This window comes from Thermobia domestica, chromosome 8 (assembly GCF_964235325.1).
Source record: "Thermobia domestica chromosome 8, izTheDome1.hap1.1, whole genome shotgun sequence".
Taxonomy (NCBI): domain Eukaryota; kingdom Metazoa; phylum Arthropoda; class Insecta; order Zygentoma; family Lepismatidae; genus Thermobia; species Thermobia domestica.
The window spans coordinates 125,861,079-125,883,733 of NC_137461.1; the positions used below are offsets into that span (position 1 = coordinate 125,861,079).

The 22,655-nt window shown below is 34.4% G+C and overlaps 1 protein-coding gene across 1 annotated transcript; it reads right to left on the reverse strand.

Annotated features, from left to right (window-relative positions):
• Window positions 1-2,509: 2,509 nt before the first annotated feature.
• On the reverse strand, window positions 2,510-2,974 carry LOC145692291 (protein GVQW3-like). The gene has a single exon (XM_081767588.1). The coding sequence runs from the start codon at window positions 2,972-2,974 to the stop codon at window positions 2,510-2,512; it is 465 nt and encodes a 154-aa protein (XP_081623714.1).
• Window positions 2,975-22,655: the final 19,681 nt, after the last annotated feature.

A 22,655-nucleotide genomic window follows, 5' to 3' on the forward strand; every position in this document is an offset into this window, starting at 1 on the left:
AGCGTTTTAATCGCCACAGAAAATAACCCCAAAAAATAACCTATTGGAGCACAATTTCAGCATACTTTCATTTCTTCTTACAAGGGCTCGATATGTTAGTGAGCCGCTTTGAAGCTAATCGAAAGAACATTATGCAAAAAACTAGGGCCTATTTCACAAGTTATTCTTTAATTGCACAAAAAATGACAGTTCCTAAAATGTCTTTTCTTCTTTCTAAAGTAAGGAATATCGATTAAAAAGAGCGTGATAAGAAACAACTTCTACCTTTTCCATTGTTTTGTAGTGTAATATACGAGTGAAGTGTTGTGTTTAAGGATGTACGAGTGTATATACAATAAAATTTAGTAAATTGAACATAATTATAGGTTTTAAGTTTATTTTGTATAACTGAAGTGTGGATTGATTCTAAGTATTGTTGTGTTTTGATGTGTTCCAAGAAAGTGAAAACTGCACCTAATGGCAACGAACATATTTCAAGAAGTTGCAAAAGCAAATATTTCTTTAAATGTCGTAGCATATGCTTGTAGTATTTACTGCCTTTCATTTTCTAAGAGTAATAACATATATTTAATAGCATGTGTGGAATTAAATATTAAGTTTTTGATTAATCCTCAGTTTCAATATAACTTTTGCAAAACAAGCATCATTATTCATTACTATGATTAATATTATCCTTTCTATTTATTTGTTTTGCAAATTTATTAAATAATCTGATCACACAATTTTCCAGACAGAATTTTAAGATGTTCATGAGCAAGGAATCAAATCTCTTCTTACACTTTCGTTGTTTAAGAGTACAAAGGGCTAGTATCTACATGCGTTGTTCTTCTCAATTTACTTAATAAACTATTATATACGATATACGGTATTTTAACTGAAAATATAGTATCCTATTAGTTATACAACATTTCGTCAAACAAAATGTTAGAAACAACCAGGAAAACTAACATTTATATACAAATATTCAGATCATGTCTTGCCCCCTCACTTTTAACGTCCAACCGCCGCCACTGGGTTAAGAGCTCAAATTAAAGGACTAATGTTTTCGAAATCAACTAATACAAAAATGTACAAAAATATTGTAAGAAGGGATACACTAAATCGTAGAGAGATCTGGAAATATAGAAGAAGGCAGTAAGAAACGAATCTAGAATCCTCAAATATAGATCTAATTCTAAATTTGTCCAAACTGCGAGAACTATCGATCAAGTCTCTAGTAAAAAAAAGCTGTTGACAAACTGCATGTTTCTATAATAATTTGAGAATGATAACTATTTTAAAACGTATCCATACCTGGAGTCACGAGAAGTATTAATTCAAAGTTGATATGTTTATTTTTCTATATTACAAATTTTAGGCAATGTCTGTCGTGACATACTTAAAAATAGTTTAATTGAATTTAACATTCTCATGACAACATAAAAAAGAACGACATTACAAATTTATACAAGTATGGGCTCGTTTTACTACTGGCGTAAGTGGTACTTCAAAGATAATAATTTTCAGGCCATTTTTCTCGTTACCCCATGGAGAGGACCCCATCAAAAATTAGTAAAAAAAAAAAAATGCAACTAGAAATGTATCCAATTGTAGGCACTTTTTTTTTACTAGCAACATAATCGTCAATTCTGTGGCAAAATGCTACAAAATATACTATCCATTAACTGTAATGGAGCATTAGAATATCTTTCCCATTTTTCTAAGTATATCTATAATTTCTGAAAACGAACACATCTAATAACCAATGTCTTTTCATTCTATTTAACAAACTTCCTTTATTGTTCAAAGCATCAGCTCACTTTGGTAGAGAGTAAGGTGAAAATCCAGGATTGGTTCTCATTTTGATAATGGTTCCACAGGTAGAAAAGAGCGAGTGGGCAAAATCCATTTTAAAAAAGAAACTTACGCAAAGCAGTGGTCGCAGCTCAATGTTGTTCACTGAAAAAAAACTCTGCTGGAGGATTACATACACACACTTGAAACGCAATATTTAGAGATCCGTGTATGTGTTGTTTGAAGTTGGTCGTTAGCGTGCGGTCGTTTTGCCACAGCAAGTTTCTTCTCTGACGTATAGAATACGCGGGCGGAAACCGAGCTAATAAGGCTACGAGTATGGTCACATCATTCCCTGGGGAAATGTTATGGCTACACGTTTTCTTGAGAATATCCACAACCACTGTTTGCAAAACTTGAATCAACAAATCCATAGGATTACAACCTTAGAGCCACCGTGTCGTTACATACAGTCTTCAGATGTTAATAACCAAAATGTTAAATGTTTTATATACCAATGTTTTTCTTCGAATCCTTCTTAGCACCTTTGGTATTAACGCCATACTATGCTACATTAACACGTGTTCGACTCCGGGTTCCATTCCCGATAGAGATAGATACAGGGTGCGTTCACAAAGTTTCAAGACTGATTTCAGAATAACAAATGTATTACAAATTTTTGTACAGCTAACTAAAAGTCTTCGAAATATGACCCTTGGGTATCAACACACTGCTGCTAGCGTGTTTCCCATCGTTCATAGGCTCTCTGATAGTCTTCGCGGGCAAGGCTGTGAAGGACCTCGTTGAAGCTACCTGGACCGCTGGAATCGTGTCGATAAATGGGGATAGTCTTGCAAACGTTCAAGATTTTTTCGCAAACAGCCAGACGCCTTGCCTTCTGTTCATCCGTCAGAACTTCGAGAACAAGTTTGGAACACACTTTTCTCATCTTCAAATCTTCTGTCATGAACTTGAACACCGGACTCAATCCCAGTTCATCGGCAATTAATCTAACACTAAGACAATGATCATTGGTTAAGAGTTCACGCACTTTCATAAGATTTTCCACATTTCGGCGTGTTGCAGGTCTCCCAGAGCGGTTACCATCTTCAACGTCCTCGCGGACCTCTTTGAACCTCTTGTGCCACATGAAAACCATTGCACTTGACATGTCGTCTTCTTTAAAGGCCTCTTGAATCATATGAAAAGTCTCTGTAGCTATTTTGTTCAGTTTCGAACAGAACTTTACAGCATAATGCGTTTCCACTCACTCTAGTTTCGACGTGGGTCACAGACGTACTCAGCCACTAGCGATCTACTCACTCCTGCGTCTCGGTGGCAACTGACGGTCATGCAGTCGCGACACTTCTCCACCACCGCACCATGTCGGTGGAATGGGTCTGCGCGCGCGTCCCTACTCAGGTAACACACAGTCTTGAAACTTTGTGAACGCAACCTGTAATTACCTTGGATACCTGGAACCTGAGTGCATTCGAATTCCACTTCAAGCAGTAAGTGCTGTCTAATATAACATTGATCCAGAAAAGTGATTAAACCTAATCATTCAAATATTTAATACATTCGTATGTTCTGAAAATAGTACCCACGGGCAGGAACGCCTGCAGGAATGTTTGCAAGGGAAATGGGGCAAAAGGCAGACACACGAGTGAAGTTGCGAAAATACATATTTTGATGCACATAATATTTCATTTGGAGCAATTATTATTGCCACATTTACCAAAACTTTATTAATTACACTAAATACATTAGGTATTGTAGTGGGTAAGGAAATTTAACATGGTTTGACATGTATTTCGAAGAACAGAACCCTTTAAAAATCCAAAGTTGGACAGTTGCTTCCTCCTGAATCCTGCTGTAGGTGCCATGAGAAGTACGAGAAGAATTCTATCCTGCCTCTCAAAATAAAGCTAAATTGTTAGTAATAGTATACTATCAAGAACTTCTTTCAGATTCTGTGACCCACCAAATGTTTGATGATGTAGCAAGATAATACAAATTTTGAGCCACAATATTGGTCTACAAATCTGCCAAATAGTTTCATCGATCTTACTAGGTAGAAGTTACAGCCGTTGATCGTGTCGAAACAAGCTATCTACCTGAAAGAAATAAGCATAGTCTGCTTACTAGCAGGCATGGTGGAAAGACTACAAGGTGGTTGCATGCGCATGTCGCCTGGAGCGCTGTCGTAGCTATGACGTCATCTGGTTTGCAAGAGACAACGAAGCGGCGCGGCTTTAAGTGACAAGTGGAAATTCTTTGTTACTTTGTTCTTTTAAATGATATCGAGAATGCCTAACTGTACAGTGTACGGCTGTAATAATTATTACAGAAAAACTAAGGGAACTAATACAAAATAATTTAGATTTCCTCAAGAGGGGGAATGTCTCCAGAAATTTATTTTAGCTTGCAGGCGACAGGACAAAATAAACCTAAAATATGGTAAGTTTTACATAAAAGTAATAAATAAATGCAATGTTAAATGAAATTATAAAAAAGCGATTTCATTATATAGTCTCTTTTTAGTATTAATAGTATGTAATAATAGTATGTAAGGCTACAGTAGCTTGTGTTGATTCTGCATACAAAAATCCAATAGTACGATTTAAAAAGACGAACTTTGGGGCAAGACCCGGTTTTGAAATGATGAGGGAGGAGAACCGACAGAGGTGATCGTTTCTATCATAATTTCCTTCTACATAAGATACTGAGATAAAATTTTCCCCACAGAGGCAGGCATGAGGCATGCAACTCAAGAAGGGAGGCACGTTGATCTAGGAGGCTTACCTCCCTCGAGTTACGCAAATAGAAGGCATTGAACGCGTTAAAGTAATTCAGGTCCCATTTCATTCTGGAGGTCTGCATTCTCTGTAGCCTCGGTGCTAAAACGGGACGTTGCACTTCAAATTAAGTAACGAATGGAAGGTTCGTAATAACGATTAACGGCTACAAAGATATATAACAATGTATTAGATCAAGAGAATAAAGTATCCACCTACCATGTCAGGGCAACATTGTCGGGACATTTTTACACTCAGATTTTGAATTTTTTTTCCATTTGAATCATAACTTTGGATAATTTACTTTGGATACATATTTAGGGATTCCCTCCAGAATTACAAAATTAAGAATGACTGCAGTAAATTTAAAAATATGGTAGATTCTCAACCAATCAAGGAAGCACGGTGGCTCAGTGGCAGAAGGCTCACCTCTAGTGCAAGGGGTACTGATCCGCTTCTCGATCAAGTGAGTTTCTGGTGGACAACATCGTGTCCGTGAGTTTCTCGGGGTACTCCCGCATTCTCATTCCACCAAATTCCACATAATCATTCATTTGCATTTATCTTTTGTCTCCTTTAGTCCACGGGATAGAAAAGAGAAAACTTATCAAGAAAATTAAGAAAATTATGTAATTTTATGGTTTATATGTTTTCTTGTCTAGCTGTTACACCCCTACATCGTCTTCACCTACGCCTAGTACTTTGTTTCTTGCTTGAAATAGTCATGTTGCAATTTCTTTGTTTGAGGTGCTTTGTATATACATATTTATTTCTATATATTTTAGAACACAATAGTATATGTAACGTTTTATTTCGTACAAATGTTTAATAATACAGCTTGTTATGGCGTAAATTTTGACACTAATATTCAGAGAACTGTCAGTTTCGCCAAACTTTTTATTCAAATACAAATTCTATAAATAAGCAATCAGCGATTTCAAATAAGATTTTTTTTATAAATCAAAAATAAAAACGATGTTTAAAATATTAAAATATTATTCTCCCTTGAGATATTCTCAAAATTTATATGGGGTCATCAGTAAAGAATTCTCTTTCAAGCAAAATAATAATAGTAGTAAATCAAAACCGATCAATGTGTTACGAAAATATACTTGAGCATACATAAATATATAATAATGAAATGCATTAACGACATACTGTCTTATAGATTATTCAGGCCTATACATACTCGAGCGTATTACTTCAGATGTTTAAAAAAGAAAAGAAAAGAAAGAAAGAGAAAAGAAAAGAAAGAAAAAGCAGAAAATGTAGTGAGTAATATTGGCTTGTTCAAGCTTCAAAGTTGTTTAATATGAACTGATATTGCTGTTTCTTTTGCTATTGTAAATATCTTCCTTTAAATTCATTTAGCTTAAGCATTGATTACATTACGTTTATATAATTATTGTTTGTACTAAAATTTAAAAGATCACTATAAATAGAAGAAAAGTTTGTGTGTAAGATACCAGCGAGCAAGCGCTTGTTAAAAGTTCATGTGACTCTCGCTGGCCACGTCTGAGACCAAGATGACGTCATGCGCCAGAGCGACAAGAAAGTAGGACTGCATTGCATCCACCTTGTAGTCTTTCCACCATGCTAGCAGGGAAACAAACATACATGTATACAAAGAGAAAAGATTCTAAAGAAGTGACTTTTCTCAAAGTGGATAACCTATTCACTCCTCCTTTGTTTTAAGGTACTAAAAGGAAGCAATAATTGCTCAAGGTTGCCGATTTTCCGTAAGTTCCAAAACTACAGTAAGTTTCGTAAAGAGTAATTTTCACAATTACATTACAAAACAAGATTAACACAGTACTGTAAAATGTATGTACGTTGTAAATACATTAATAAATAGTAAATTCAACATTTAAAATTTTGTTTTAAAATCATGAATTTCAAACTGTTCCAGATTTTGTTTTTATGCCTCCTAAGTCTATTAAATTAAGGTCCATAAAACCAAGAGATGATTGTATGATGATATTTTGGAGCCTAATACATATCGAGTGACAGAAAGTGAAATTCTCTTCGAAAGCAAAAGGTTCAAGGTTTGGCCAAATGTGAAGTGAGATTTGTCCTACAACTTATGAACGCCAAAGGACATCCATCCTGAATTGTGTGCCATTTACGGACAACAGTAGTGAGTGAAGGGAAGGTCAGTCAATGGTGCAGAGTTTCAAGGAAGAGTATATAAATATTCATGATGATGAACGTAGTAGAAGGAATATGTTCAAATGGATGCTCTGGTGGAATGCGTAACGAGATAATGTGATCCAATCGCCGGTTTTCAAACACTGAACTTGTCAAATAGTTTCCAGAAGTATCTGCAAAGACAGTACATTCAATTGTGACTGACGAGCCACGTTATCACAAACTATGAGCGATATTGGTGTTAAAAATCATGACAGATGCTCACAAAGAGCAAAGAATGACAGCTGTACGAATTATCTGCCCCTATGTTGGGAGGATGGAGATGATCTATTTCTCACATAATGACGGGGGATGATGCTTGGATATGGTAATTCACTGGGGAGTCGAAGCAGCAATCAATGCAATGGCGGCACTCTTGTTCTTGTAAAGCGAAAAAACTAAGGCAAACACCAGCAGTTCACCAAATCATGGCAACCATGTTTTCGGACCCGACAGTCATAATTCTTGTGCAATTCTTCCAACCAAGAAGAATAATTAGAGCAGATGTGTATTGTCAACACTGAATAATCTGCTACCTTCTATCCAAAATCGGCAGAGAGGAATTCTACAGTACGAAATTCTCGTGAAATTGCTTGTGCTGTTGAGACAATTCAGTGATTTCGAAAGGAACTATTTAATCATTCCTCTTCAGCCCTGACTCGTCTTCAGCGATTTCTTTCTTTTTATTCACCTGAAACAGTGGCCAACTCCAAGAAGTGCTCAAGACATCAGTTTTGGACTGGTTGCAGTCTCAGATGGCAAATGTTTAAAAAGAGAGTATACGGAATCTTACGACACACTATCAAAAATAACTGGAGATTCATGATGACTAAGTCGCAACGTATCGAAGATATGTGCTTTGTAAACCAATCACAATAAATTTCTCATCATATATTGCATTGCATTTAAAATAATATCGGTCCTTCTTTTGACATGCAGCTCATATGACACTGGGCAAAAAGAGCTTATTCTTGACGTGATGCATACAAGAACCTTGAAATTTAAAAGTATGATTTTGTTTGTTTATTTCCCAGTCACTCTTCCTAAATTGACATATTAAGGGCAGCAAAATTTCGGAGAAATTTAAGAGTAAAATGTCAAATCTTTAAAAAAGAAAGGTGAACTGCGTTTCTTTGAAAACAATATATTTTTTCTTAGAAAATAATACAATAAGAACTTTTGAATTTAGGAACCTTCTTGAAGGAAGGAAGGAAGTGATTCATCATTAGACTGGACTGTTACCTGACTTATCGCCCATTGAATATGTATGGATGTGGTGTATTGGTTTTGTTCCATGTGACTCTCAAGCAGTGTTGAAGTGAACTTTATCTCCACGTCACATCCTTTTCTGTCCTGTTCCTGATTTCATTATATTTTAAACTATTTGCCCGCGACATAGTGTGACATCAATTTTGTTGGCTGTCATTGATCTAACTTAGTAGCCTTCCATCATAAACGATCCTTACAATTCCTTCTTTGTCGTTCGTAGGGTGATACGTGCACTAGGTGTTCATTAGATCCGTTTCTTCTACAACAGATGTTTGGTAATTAATGCTGACAGATCGAAACATGATCAGGAAATATACATACAGATAGTTAATTCACTCGGATCCGGGTCAGTGGTAGAGCGTTCACCTCCGGTGCATGGGGTCCCTGGTTTGATTCCAGCTCGCGCACCGTGTTAACTTTGTTTGGACAAACACCGAGCTTGTAGGTTTCCTCGGGATTTTTTCGTTTCCTCCCACTTTCGTCATTCATTTCTCATCATCACCGTTTCCATTAGCCTAACCGGCATAACTGTGGAATGTAACACTAAAAAAATTATTTTTTTCACTTGGATCCGGGTATTTTCTGCGAAAAAGTCCGTGAGGTACTGAACTAGGTCAGCACAGTTAGAACAGCCACCACCGTAGCAAACTATAGAAAGTTGGAATCACTTTCAGATTTGTCAGAACAACCAATGGACAACACGAGATGTATAATAATCATAATACTGGCTCAAAAAGGTAATCCATTCAATTGTGTAAAATGACATTTATTTTATTTTATTTATTTAATTGCTTTCTACAAGGTATTTGGGATATTTGAGTACGACCTGTATACATTAAGTTTGAGTCAACTACAACACTAACTATTGTGCACAATTACCAATGCATTCAGCACAATTTCTGACACTAGATGGCAAATGTATTTTGTTATTATGGTTACGCTAGAAACATAGCTATAATAAACATGACACCAAATAAAGCATTCGATTAACATATGGTAACAACAAAAGGTATTCAAAGCAATGTCTCAATCGTGAATTTGTGGCATATATGTAATAGTTGTCAATAGTATTACACAAAATTCTTTGATTTAAAACATCTTTACGATTGCATTCCGAAATCATTCGTTAATTCACATTACACTAGTAGCGGTAAGAATTCCTCAAAAAAGCAATAAGCATAAAGGAACATTAAGATAATAAAGAAAGATACAGTTGGATATCTTACGTTTTCCATATCTTTTTACCTTTGTTTCTACTATGTTAATTGTGTTCTTTTCTTTTACAGTGGTACCGTATGCAGAGTTCTAAGATTCGTCGGCTGTCATCATTAGATGTATACTAGGTACGTATTTTACTTTTCTACACTTTTCATCTTCCTTTCCCTTTTCTAATTTCTTATTTCCTGTTTTATTTATCTATTTATTTATTGTTATTTCCTTTTCCTTTCATTCGATTAATTCTCTTGTATTTTACATTAATAATATTAAAATGTATGTAACATTTTCATTTTCTCGCAGAAAGTTTCAATAACTAAATAAACATTTAATAGTAATAATAACGTTATTGATATTTATAGATAGTTGTATTCACCATATTGACGATACGTAGAGTTAAATAAGCTAAGAGATGGATGTACGTGAGCTTAAAAAGAACTAGCGTAATTTGTATTTGCAAACATTGTACGCATGAAGTAAGTACGCTAGTTTATTTCACTTTCACTTTAATATCATTATAGCCATAATTAAGTTATATTACAATTATATTAATTGTAGAAGAATAGGCATAATTCAGAAACGTTGTATTCAAAATAAGAATGCTACGTAATTTCTTAAGTAATTTTGTTTTGAAATTATCAATTTTATTATAATGTTAATTTACGTGAAATATTTGGTACTATAATGTAAACTTTTATCTAATTTGGTTGCAACAACATTAAAGTGGACTTTTGAGTGGCTTTTGGATATTTGAGTTTTAAAAAAAATCAACAAAAGTTTTACTGATAAGTCATTTTAATTGATGTTTTATCTACAAAAAATATTAAAAGATTATTTAAAAAAAAATAAGAATTATACTGGTTTACTTTTGATTCACCACTAGAAAGAATTGTTGAAACTTATAATTATTTCACTAATTTCATTCTTATTGTTCCGTAATAGGTTTCCGCTGGGCGCCATGTAAATATCTCACTTGGCATAGATAGATAAAATCCAATGGGGCCACCTGAAGTAATTCTTGAAAATTTACAATTCTCTTACGATTTGCGTATAAATACGGGTCCCGGATGTGTGGTATAAAACCACAACACATAGATAAAACACAAACCAATCTGTACTAGGTGGCTATTGAAAGTACCCATTCTATGTAACTGAGTCAGGGCAGGATGAAGCAGGTGAGCCCGAAACTGCACAGCCAAAGTAAGCAGTAGCGAGGGTGCGTCCGAAGGGAGCAGGCGCGTCAGCAATGGTGAGCGTGCGCGTAAGAGAGAGAGTAATGAAAAGAAGTGGGTTTTGGCAATGATACAAGTTTCAATAACACTTGTCGTGGTTTCATACTAGTAACGCTCCACTTGTAAACAAAAAATACAGGTTCTGTACACTATGCAGAAATATAACATCGGTTTAAAATAACATCTTATAGAATCATCCTTCACATGTACTTATTTTATCCGTTCAAAAGCACTTGTAATTATTTTACACTCGTTACGCTGCACTTGTAAACCTAAAGTACAGCAATATTACTTTGTTTTTAATTCTTTCGTCTGGATAAATTTGTTCTTCATAGATATATCTTTTCATGCACAGTATTAAATTGAAGTAGTAAACCTTTCAAAATGTAATGTGCCAGAACTATACCAGCAACTTAAAATTGTTACTCTTCAAGTCGTTTTATTAGTTGAGAAGTTAAATTATTTGTTAAACTTGAATAAATATATCATTTCATTTTACCTATATTTTCATATATATATATATATATATATATATATATATATATATATATATATATATATATTTTCATATATATATATATATATATATATATATATATATATATATATTTAGAAGTTTATTTTTTAAATCCTTTTAATTCTTTTTCAGGTTCAAATTTTCATATATTTCACCTAACGGCTATTCATATGACGATAGTTTTGCTAAACAAAACTTTAATGCGTGTCGACCTGCACTGGAGAATTACACTCATGCAAGCAACATGGTTGGCAATTGATTTGGTTCAATACATGTCTGATTGATGCGACGGCTTATGAAGAAGGCTTATATCCGATTAATTTGACAATGCTACTGTCACCTCTATGGTTGTAGCTTAAACACAAAACCGGCGTCATCATGGTTCCAGTAACGTGGGTTCCAGCTTCAAGTGGTAGAGTGATGTATTGATGCTAATAAAACTCCGTCACGAGTTAATCAGTATTCTGAGAAGTATGTCATAACTCTTTTTCACGGATGTTTTCCGTACAATCGAATAGTGAAACAGGATCAAAAATAGTTTATTTACTGGAGCGGAAGATATAGTTGTCAGGGAAATACATATGGGACTCATACAGGAAACAGATATGCTGCTGATATGGGCGACTTCGACATGTTCACTCACTCAAGACGGAATGTCCTTCCACCACTAGTTATATTCTATGTGATGACCGGAAGTATTAATGATTAACCGACAAGTGTCAGAAACCTGTGAGCACTTATGAGAAGAAAGACAGTGAGTTACAGTTCAAAGACTCAGTAGTCCTTTGGAATAGCATCCACTGAAGTCCAAACATCTGATGTTTTAAGGCAGAGTATATATGCACACTACATCATACACATATGTAACGTAAGGAGGAGAGAGAGATTTTTTTCTGTGTAATATAAGTCTCTGTTGGTACCAAATGCAAATTCTAAAATATTTGGAAAATCTCACGTACATTTCACATTTTACATAGCGCTATTGTTCATTCTGTCTTTTGCATACGACCTCCCGTATACTTTCATCTGCATTTCCCCCTTTGTTTTCTTCACATCTTTCTTCTTGTCTTACATTTCTCTCACTCTCTATACATACATACTTATATATATATACACACACACACGTAGATATATATATTCTTTGAACTTTTCCGGCTTTCTCTTCTTTATCCCTCTTTCCTTTTCCTTCATCATTTTTATCCTCTTCCAAGAACGAACAAACCTGTAGCCTTCATTTGTCACGAGAACTATATGTCAAAACAACCGACGCTAATGTCTTAGCGGGAGAGTTTATTGTTACATACAAGATTCCACCGTTCTGTGTACTTTTTTTTAAAAAAATAGTTTTTTTTTAGTTTTCTTAAAAATTATATATTTGTTGATGTTAAAAACGTGAGGCTATTTATGGAGTGGATGGAGTGTAAGGTAGAGAAAGTGGATTGTATGAATGGGTGTACATTGGAAAAGGGTGTGAGGGGGAAATGTATGAGAAACTGGAGGATATATATATATATATATATATATATATATATATATATATATATATGTGTGTGTGTGTGTGTGTGTGTGTGTCTTTCTCATTTGGAAACAAACAAAAACATCTCCTACTCCTTTTACGTAGATTTCTCGAGCTCTGTCTCTCTCTTCTTCTTCGTCCCTTTGCGCCAAAGGGAACAGAACTTCAGCATACAAATGCTCGTCATTTGGAGGACCCGTGACGAACAACAGCTTGTGAATTCGATGGAATAAGTTTGTTCTTACTATCACAGACAAACTTTTCTCTTTCTTTTTTTTTTCGTTTTGTGTTTGTTGGTCTATGTAAAAGGAGAATAGAAAAATTGTGTAACAATGAGAGAAAGAGACGAGGGAGGGGGAGTTTGGAGATTAAAACACATATAAAAGGATTGATGTCTGTGAGTTTGAAGAAAACTTGTTTTATTCACAGTTGCAAACTGTCATAACCAAAAATACCTAAAAAGAACAGCACTTAATTTCCCCCCTTCTCAATCATATTTTAAATGATTTTGTGGCAAAAGAACGATAATATAAAACAACTCAAGAATCTCTCGGAACCAAAAAGAACACGGTGGTTCTTTGATAGAACGCTTGCCTCTGGTTTGAGTGGTTCTTGGTTTGACCAGAGCACATTATGACACAAATAACTATGTGTCTGATGTGACTGTTTACTCTTTTAAATGAAATAGTAGTAGAAAAAAGTTGAGTTAGGCATACGAATGTTAAAACGTAGATAATATTACGAACCAGATGTCATACCACCATGCATTCTTAAAGGGTATGCAGACATTCCTAAACATATATAGACATTCGTATGTATGTAGACATTCCTATATATATATATATATATATATATATATATATATATATATATATATATCATTAAAACAAGCATGTTTCCAGACAAGTGGGGAGAAGCCATAACTTTTCTTATCCCTAAAGATAGTGACGCTGGTGACATAGATAATTTTAGGCCTACCTCTTTTTTATTAGCATTTGTTACGGTATTTGAGTAATATTCAAGAGGATAATGCGCCATGTAAAACCTGTTCTGTTAGTGTGTCAGTTTGGCTTTTTAAAAATTGATCAATGTCCACTTACTTAATCATTATTACAATTTTATTGCAAATGAGTTGGATGGAGGGGATCTAGTAGATGTGATCCACAATGACTTTTCAAAAGCCTTTGATTTGATAGATCACGATGTATTGCTACAAAAACTAACGACTTTTAATTTATCTATGCAAGCAAACAAGGGATCTATTTACAAAATCGTAAGCACGTCGTCGTGTACAAAAGATATGTTTCTAAAAAATATTCACAGCTTTATCTAGAGTCTCTCAAGGCTTAAGTCTTAGTCCTCTCTTATTTCTTTTAGTAATTAGTTATCTACCGTCTTACATTCATTATTGTAACAATCTTCTATTCGCTGACGATCTTAATATATTCTTCAAACTTAATTCGTTTAAGGACTATGTAAAATTGGAAATAGACTTATGTAGTATTAAGAACTGGTGATAAAATTTCAAAATTAAGTTTAACGTGAATAAATTCAAAACTATTTCCTTTACCAGTAAGGAACATAATGTTAAACGTCACTACTCTATTGAAGGAACTATTTTAGAAATACCTAACTTAATTAAAGATCTAGGAGTCCCATTTGACTCTAAATTAACATACTTATCATACTGAAAGAAATACTAACAATACATATAGAAATCTGGCTTTTTTATGATAATAGGTAAAGACCTTCAAAATGATGTTGTAAAACAATATTTCTGTTTTGTGAGTTTGTAATTAGAATATGAATTTCTATCTTGGTCACCAAAAACACTGAAGCACATTGATTTGATTGAAACGATACAACCAAAATTCTTGAAATTACTTACTTACAGAAAAGCTTACATATATCCTAAATATGAGTCATATTAAGAAATATGAGTACTTGACTTCAAATAAGCACACTTTGAAACACAGGAGGGACCATAAATATATCGCAAAATTGCTTCATGATAAAATTGAATATATCTGTCTTACTTCGAATTCTATGCTTCATTAGGTAAAACCTGTGTAGGGAATAACCGAACTTTTACTGCAAAAAGCAAGAACACATATCCTAAGTTTTCTATATCATGTAATGATATTGAAAGGTATTTTCAACATATGTTTTTGGAATGTCGGATACAGTATATAAGAATAGACTTGAAATCGAAAATGTATAAATGTATAATCTTTAAAAAGATATAATTGTGATTAATGTATTTATAAAGGAACAACACTGTAACTAGGCTTCTAGTCTGTTGTGCTGAATGAATAAATAAATTTATTTGACCCAATTATTGCCAATAATCTCAATTATTAAATGAATTAATAAAGCACGATATTTATTGCATAGTTGTAAATAAAGAAATACAATTACAGTTACCACTCGAAAAATATAAAATAAATGTTTTAATGTCTTAAAACTACAGGACCAGATAAATTACACCAGTCAACAAGATTTTGGCACAGAAATAAAAATACGTGATTGTAATAGAACTTTTCACCTAGAATTCGAATCTGCAATCAGTTTTTCTCCATCACCCTCAGTTTCCCTGTGACAGAGGGATTTTTGGGAAATTTCCCTTTTTTCACAATTTTTGTACCTGTAGCTCGGGTACCCTTAGGAATATAAACACACAAATTCTATTGTATGTTAGCTTGATTTATACTTAGTAAGCCCTCTAAGTTTCACAAGAATCGCATTATTCTTTCTAGAGAAATAAACATATTTATATAAAAATATGCTGCGTATAGTGTTCATTTTACCATATTCATTAGTGCAGATAAAATCACATATAACTTCCACGAAAATTACAATATAAGCACGGTTTATACCTCATTGGGTTTTAGATAAAACATATTTTCAATGATGTATACACCGTGTCACCATTTTTTGTATGAGGGAATTTCTAGAGGGATTTTGTGGGAAATTCCCTCCAAAAACTAGTTTATAAGATTTTTTGTCTCAACTTGCTATTTGTATATTCATACAGAAACAGGAACTGCACTAAAACATAGTTTTATGTCTACTCAATAAATAATGTTAATTTCATGTGAATCGCATTATTCTGTCTAGAGATATAAACTATTGTGTCTATTTATAGGTAATAAAGAATATACTATGCAAGACTTTTGCCAAACACAAAAACCTAACGTTGAAGTATTATTGTCGGCACATAGGTGGATACTCAAATACAAGCACAAATACACGCAAGAGATGGGGACATATAGCCTCGTTGCTGACGTCCCCATTAATCCCCCTACTCTTACTTACTTACTTACAAATACATGCATGCTTTCTGTGGAAAATAAGTCACTTTTTAATATTTTGATCTGGCAACAATGCATAAAAAAATTGATTACTCACGTAGCCTGATGACTGCTAGTAGCGTTGAGTGACGGTCCAAGCTGGACGTGTTTAAGATGTGGCCGCGTGTAAGTTGAAGTGTTTGTGCATTGTGGAGTTCGAATAGATTGTGTTGTGTGGTGATGCACTGAGTTAGAGTACGTTTGTGCTGCTTCATGATTGATGGAGTGTCGATTCGTGTGTGCGATACCTTACAGGATACAATATGTCGAGGAAGTGTGTAAATCGCTCGGACAATTTCTGTTATGTATGTGGGGAGCTGACATTTAAATCGCAACGCCAATGTTTAACTCCACTTGTTAGGAAGTGTTATCAGTTATATTTTGGTTGCTGTGTAGGAAACCAAGATAAGAGTTGGGCTCCTCACTACATTTGTTGTACTTGCGTGAAACGTCTGACTGGGAGGGCAAATGGTGAACGAAACATGAGCTTCGCAGTACCGATGATCTGGAGGGAACCAAAAGATCATTCTTCAGACTGCTACTTTTGTATGACACAGATAAAATAAATAACCAGTAAATCTAAGCACACAGTACAGTACCCTAATTTGCCATCAGCAATTAGGCCAGTTCCACACAGTGCAGAATTACCTGTACCAGTACCTCCTGCTCATCTTACGGTAAATGAGGATTACGTACTTGAGGCAAGTACTGAAGTTCCAAATGAAGAAGATGATCCTACTTTTGTAGGAAGCACATCTACATTGGATCCCCATCTGATAACTCAGGGTGAACAAAATGACCTCGTACGGGATTTAAAACTCTCCAAGATACAGGCAGAACTTCTTGCTTCTAGACTTAAAGGCTAGAATCTGCTCCATCGTGACACTAAAGTGTGTATTTTCCGAAGCCGTCATACAGAGTTTCAAAACTACTATTCTCAAGAAAATGATTTAGTGTATTGTAATAATGTCTGTGCTGTGATGGATACACTCGAACATACACATATAAATACAGAGTGGAGATTGTTTATTGACTCTTCCAAAACTAGTTTGAAGGCTGTCCTTTTGCACAATGGCAACAAATTTCCTTCAGTTCCTTTGGCTTATGCAACTAATATAAAGGAAACATATGAAAACATCAAAATAGTGTTAGAAAGAATTCAGTATGAGAAATCCAAGTAGAACGTTTGCTGTGATATAAAAGTTATTTCCTTGTTAATGGGTTTGCTGCTTGGTTATACGAAATATTGTTATTTCCTCTTCGAATGGGACAGGAGGAACAAAGCAGAACATTACATCAAGAAGGAATGGCCAAAGCGTGTAACTCCTGGACAAAAGAATGTTGTTTATTCCTCACTGGTGAGCCCTGATAAGATAATTCTACCTCCTTTTCACATAAACTTGTGGCTCTTCGAAAACGTTGTTAAGGGAATGGACAAAAGTAATGCAGGATTTTGTTACCTCAAGAAAAAATTTCCTCGGGTTAGTGACGCTAAAATCAAGGAAAATATTTTTGTAGGCCTCCAAATAAGATGTTTGATTCGTGGCCAAAAATGTGAAGATCTCTTAACTCCGGTTGAGAAAGCAGCTTGGTGTTCATTTAAATGTTTAACAGAGATTTTTCTAGGAAACCAGAAAGCTCTAAATTACCGTGAAATTGTGAGTGATTTTCTGCAATCGTGCGAAGAAATGGGTTGTAACATGTCCCTTAAAGTTCACTTTCTAGACTCCCACCTGGATTTCTTTCCTGAAAACCTTGGTGCTGTTAGTGATTAGCATGGGAAACGTTTTCATAAGGACATTTCCTCCATGGAGAAGAGATACCAGGGACAGTGGAGTTCACAAATGCTAGCTGATTACTGTTCGACACTCAAAAGAGATGTTCCAGAAGCCAAACACAGAAGAAAGTCGACAACTAAAACATTTTAGTTAAGGTAAGTGTTCATTTATTAAGAATACACCACTCACTTCTTTTGTATTATTTATTAAATAGACATAAAATTATATTTTAGTGCAGTTCCTGTTTCTGTATCACTATATAGAAATAGCAAGTTAAGACAAAAAATCTTATAAACTACTTTTTGGTGGGAATTTCCCACAAAATCCCTCTAGAAATTCCCTAATACAAAAAATGGTGACACGGTGTATACATCATTAAAAATGTGTTTTATTTAAAATCCAATGAGGTATAAACCGTGCTTATATTGTAATTTTCGTGGAAGTTATATGTGATTTTATCTGCACTAATGAATATGGTAAAATGAACACTACACATAGCATACTTTTATATAAATATGTTTATTTCTCTAGAAAGAATAATGCGATTTTTATAAAACTTAGAGGGCTTATTAAGTATAAGTCATGCTAACAAACAACATAATTCGTGTGTTATTATACCTAAGGGTACCCGAGCTACAGGTATGAAAATGGTAAAAAAAAGGGGGGAAATTTGAGGGGAAGTTTCCCGAAAATCCCTCTGTCATGGAGAAACTGAGGGTGATGGAGAAAAACTGATTGGAGATTCGAATTCTAGGTGAAAAGTTCTATTAGAATCAGGTATTTTTTTCCGTGTGCCAGAGAAAAAGTATTTTTGTTTGTCGACTAGTGTTATTTATAAATTAAGAATATGAAATAATTTAACATTCTAAACATCAAATTACTTTTACCGAAAATACCTGGAAAACACACCAAGAAACGATAGATGATGAGAGACATCTTTCCACTTTATGAATTAAATCATGCCGCAGAATATTAATAACCACGCTAGATGGGAATGGGTTGGGGATCACTGCGGGATACTATACTATTAGAGATGCTATGTCCTGATGCTATGAAAAATGCAATTGGCCGAGAGTCTGATGAGGAAAGGCAAACTAGCGTAATCACATTCTAACATTAACCCATTCTTGTTGTGAATTCTGCGTGTTCCCGGGAAACTTCAGGTCACTATGTTGAGTGCCAATGCAGGTCTAGGACCCAGGCAGACCCAGGCAGATCAGGTCTAGGACGCAGGCCACATGTATAAACAGGTCTGGAGCGAGTTTCAGCTTTGAGTGGCCATACTAGATGAGATAGACTCTTGTGTGTGAGACGATATCTTCTTAGTTACTGAAAACATGCGTTTAGAGCGAGTATCAGGAATAGCTTAATGTAAACCTTTTGAGTCACTAGATGATAAAAGGTGCAGCTAGAAGTTTTCTTCTTAAGAGTTTTCACTACAGCGAAATTAAACTACTGCTAATTTTAGAGTTTTTCTGTAATATCTTCAAAACAAATAAAAATATTCGAAAAGCAGAAACGTAGTGAACTAGAAATACGATTTTGCATGTGATACCGTATCACAACTCATCTATAGGTTTTGGATTTGCAACTGTAGATAAATCTAGCACTTTTTGCTGGTTCTGTAAATAGCTGCATACCAAAAGCAGATAGGTGAGTTGTGGTAAAGGTATCACATGCAAAATCGTATTGACTAGTTCACTACGTATCTGCTTTTCGAATATTTTTATTTGTTTTGAAGATATTACAGAAACACTCTAAAGTTAGGGGTAGTTTAATTTCACTCTTGTGAAGACCCTTAAGGAGACGTCAGACTGACGAAAAGCTTTGTTAGACGATACTTAGTTAATGGCTGAATCCATAACAGGTTTAATCTTCTTGGTTGATTTATACTTGAATAAACTGTTTTACTGCACTGAGAAAAAATGTATGTGGCGTACGTAAAATCGTATATTACATTTGTAAATCCTGTAGTTTTTGGACTTAACGTACAACAAATGTATAACTGAAAACACATGTTATATAATACTTTCTGTATAAATGTTCCATCTGTACGTTCTTTCTGTATGAAACAATATAGGCGGTCAGGATCTCACATACAAATGGACGTATATAATATAGTGTATAGCTGACGAAGGTAACATACATATATGTATGTAATATAAGGAAGACTGTTAGATATCATACATCCTGCAACGGCATGATGTAATATCAAGGGCAGTGCCTATGTAACATACGGATAACGTATGCTCCGTACTGATTTCTGTAGTAAGCAAGAGGATTCCGTAATTCGTACAATATAGGGCTGTCGGGAGAACGGCTTTTTCTGTGTGGTTTGAACGTATCTCAGATGCAGTTGTAACAGGACCAGTATTTTTACCGGAACTTGTTTTTAGCAATGTATTTTTGTCTTCAGTCCGCATTTCTGCAGCCATCTCTTTGCCGATGCTTATTCCTTCCATGAATATATCTAGTGTGTACGAACTTCAAGTAAGAGGTCTCTCAGTCAGGCAATACAATGCTTATTTTTGTACATTTGCTTAGAGCGTGTGATATAGCTTCCACTCCCTGAAGTTTCCCAACAATGGAATATTGTAGCTCCAAGTATCATAGAGTTTTAGTACTAGAAAGAGACGTTAGGAAAAACTCATATGATAAGTCACAAACTGAACTTATTAAGAAACATTGGTTTGAAATTAGAATAGAATTCGTTTGGCACAGAAAATCTGTGTTACATATCTAACTTATGTTTTATACTTAAATATGTTCATAAAAATAACATTGCTTGTTAAACTGAGTTGTACGTAATATGAACCTGAAATTCACCATGTTTCTTATTCTTTGTCTATGTGATCATTTCGCAAATATGTGCCTAACCTAAATTTACCTGAAATTTAGGTAAGCTTTATTCCTTTCTATGTACATTAGATTGTACTGGTGTCAGTATAATATTTGCTACATTCTTAGAAAATACAGTACAGTGCCTCTCAGTGGAAAAATTGGCATTGTGCATGAAATTAAGATTGTTTATAATAAAATACAAGAAAATATAATTACTGATGCTGCGCATTGTTGAACCGAGCAATCCTTTTCTGTTCCCCCTCACTAATTTCGCCCTTCAATTATACGGCTAAGTCTCTGATGTCAAGTAAAACACATATTTTCATTTACAGAAACTTTAGTATTTTTACTAAATTCTCATAAGAAACATTTTATTTAGAAACAAGTTAGGAGATTTTCTTTCTCGCTTATTGATGCATTTTAAATCAATCAGACAGCACAACATTGCTGCACGTCTTGCAAATTAGAACAAAAATAAAACACTGAACTGCTGAACAAGACTGTACTATTCATAAAATACATACTCTACATGTTACGTTTCAATCTTTTAACCAAGATCCTCATCAGACATACATTAAATATGTATATAATGTAACATTAATAATATAATAGCCACAAAAACCTACCTGCTCCCTCATTGGTCGGAACAGCTAGCCGATTAAGACAGCCTAAGCCAATCATATACGCCCAAATCTAAGACTACTCGACCAATGAAAGAACATCTCAAAATAGAAAGAAGGGATATTTATTAAGCTTCTGTGTGTTCCAGGAAAGATGAAGTAAGTAAGGGAGCAAGGTATGGAAAGCTATTATTGGGTTAGCGGATTAGACAGAAGTTCTTAAAAAGATATTAAGAAAGCAGGGTGTGAGAGTGTACAGAAAAGGCATTAGTAATTTTTTTAAAAGTTAGTAAGAAGTAAAGGAGGAGATAGAAAGAAAACGGAGGAAAAAGGTGTTATATATTGTATAAAATGTCTAGATTGTGATATGAAATATATTGGAGAAACGGGTAAATTGTTGAATCAAAGAATTAAACAACACGAGAGTGATGTAAAATACAGTAGAGGAAGTAATGCTATATTCAAACATGTCAAGGAAAAGGAACAAAAGATGGACTGAGAGAAAAATATTGTGTTAGAATATGAAGAAAGTATGTTGCTTAGGGAGTGGAAGGAGGCATGGCGGATAGAAAAAGAAGGAGATAAGAACTTAATGAATTGAAGTATAGGCTTGAGTATTAATAAAGAATGGAAAACGCTTATTCATAAATACAGGGAATTACATATTAATGCTGCTTCATGAAGTTTTTCTTTGTATTTTGAGATGTTCTCTCATTGGTCGAGTAGTCTTAGATTTGGGCGTATATGATTGGCTTAGGCTGTCTTCAACGGACGTCGTTGATAGGCTAGCTGTTCCGAAAAATAAGGGAGCAGGTAGGTTTTTGTAATTATTATATTATTAAGTTTACATTATATACAGATTTAGTGTATGTCTGATGAGAATCTTGGTTAGAAGATTGAAACGTAACATGTAAAGTATGTATTTTTATGAGTAGTAAAGTCTTATCCAGCAGATCAGTGTTTTATTTCTAAACCAATCAGTTAAGACGATTAGAAATCCTCAAAAAGAAATATTACACATTCAACCAAAATGAAAAGATTTTATTTCACCAAAGCTATTGTAGAACATATTTACTTTTTAAAAATCATATCGTGCGTATCAGTGTGATTAATAGATGAGAATGCTATGATTTTACGTTTGACGTTTGATTTAAACCTCCAATTGAACCTACGATTAAAGATAAAATTAAGGTTAGGTATATTAGATTTGTAGGTTTTAAGCTGTAAGAAAGTAGGCCGAGTGCGTGTATTGGTGAGAGAAAGTGACTGCGATTTTTGATTGGCTTCAACTATTGCCAACAAATATTGGGAATCCCTCCCCTCGAAAATACTATCTAGCGCATGTACCTTTGGTGCACGTGGTTCCTGTTCGATTATCCGGTGGGACAACATAAAAAGGTAATTTCATAACATTTCACTTTAATAGCATATTTGTTTGAAGTTAAACTAAAAATAACTTACTTCAAGTTTTAAATCATCGAGAACTCAAATAAACCTATGCATCATACTGTATCAAAGTAGAATAACGTTTATGTAGGAAATAGTGGGACTAGGGGTAA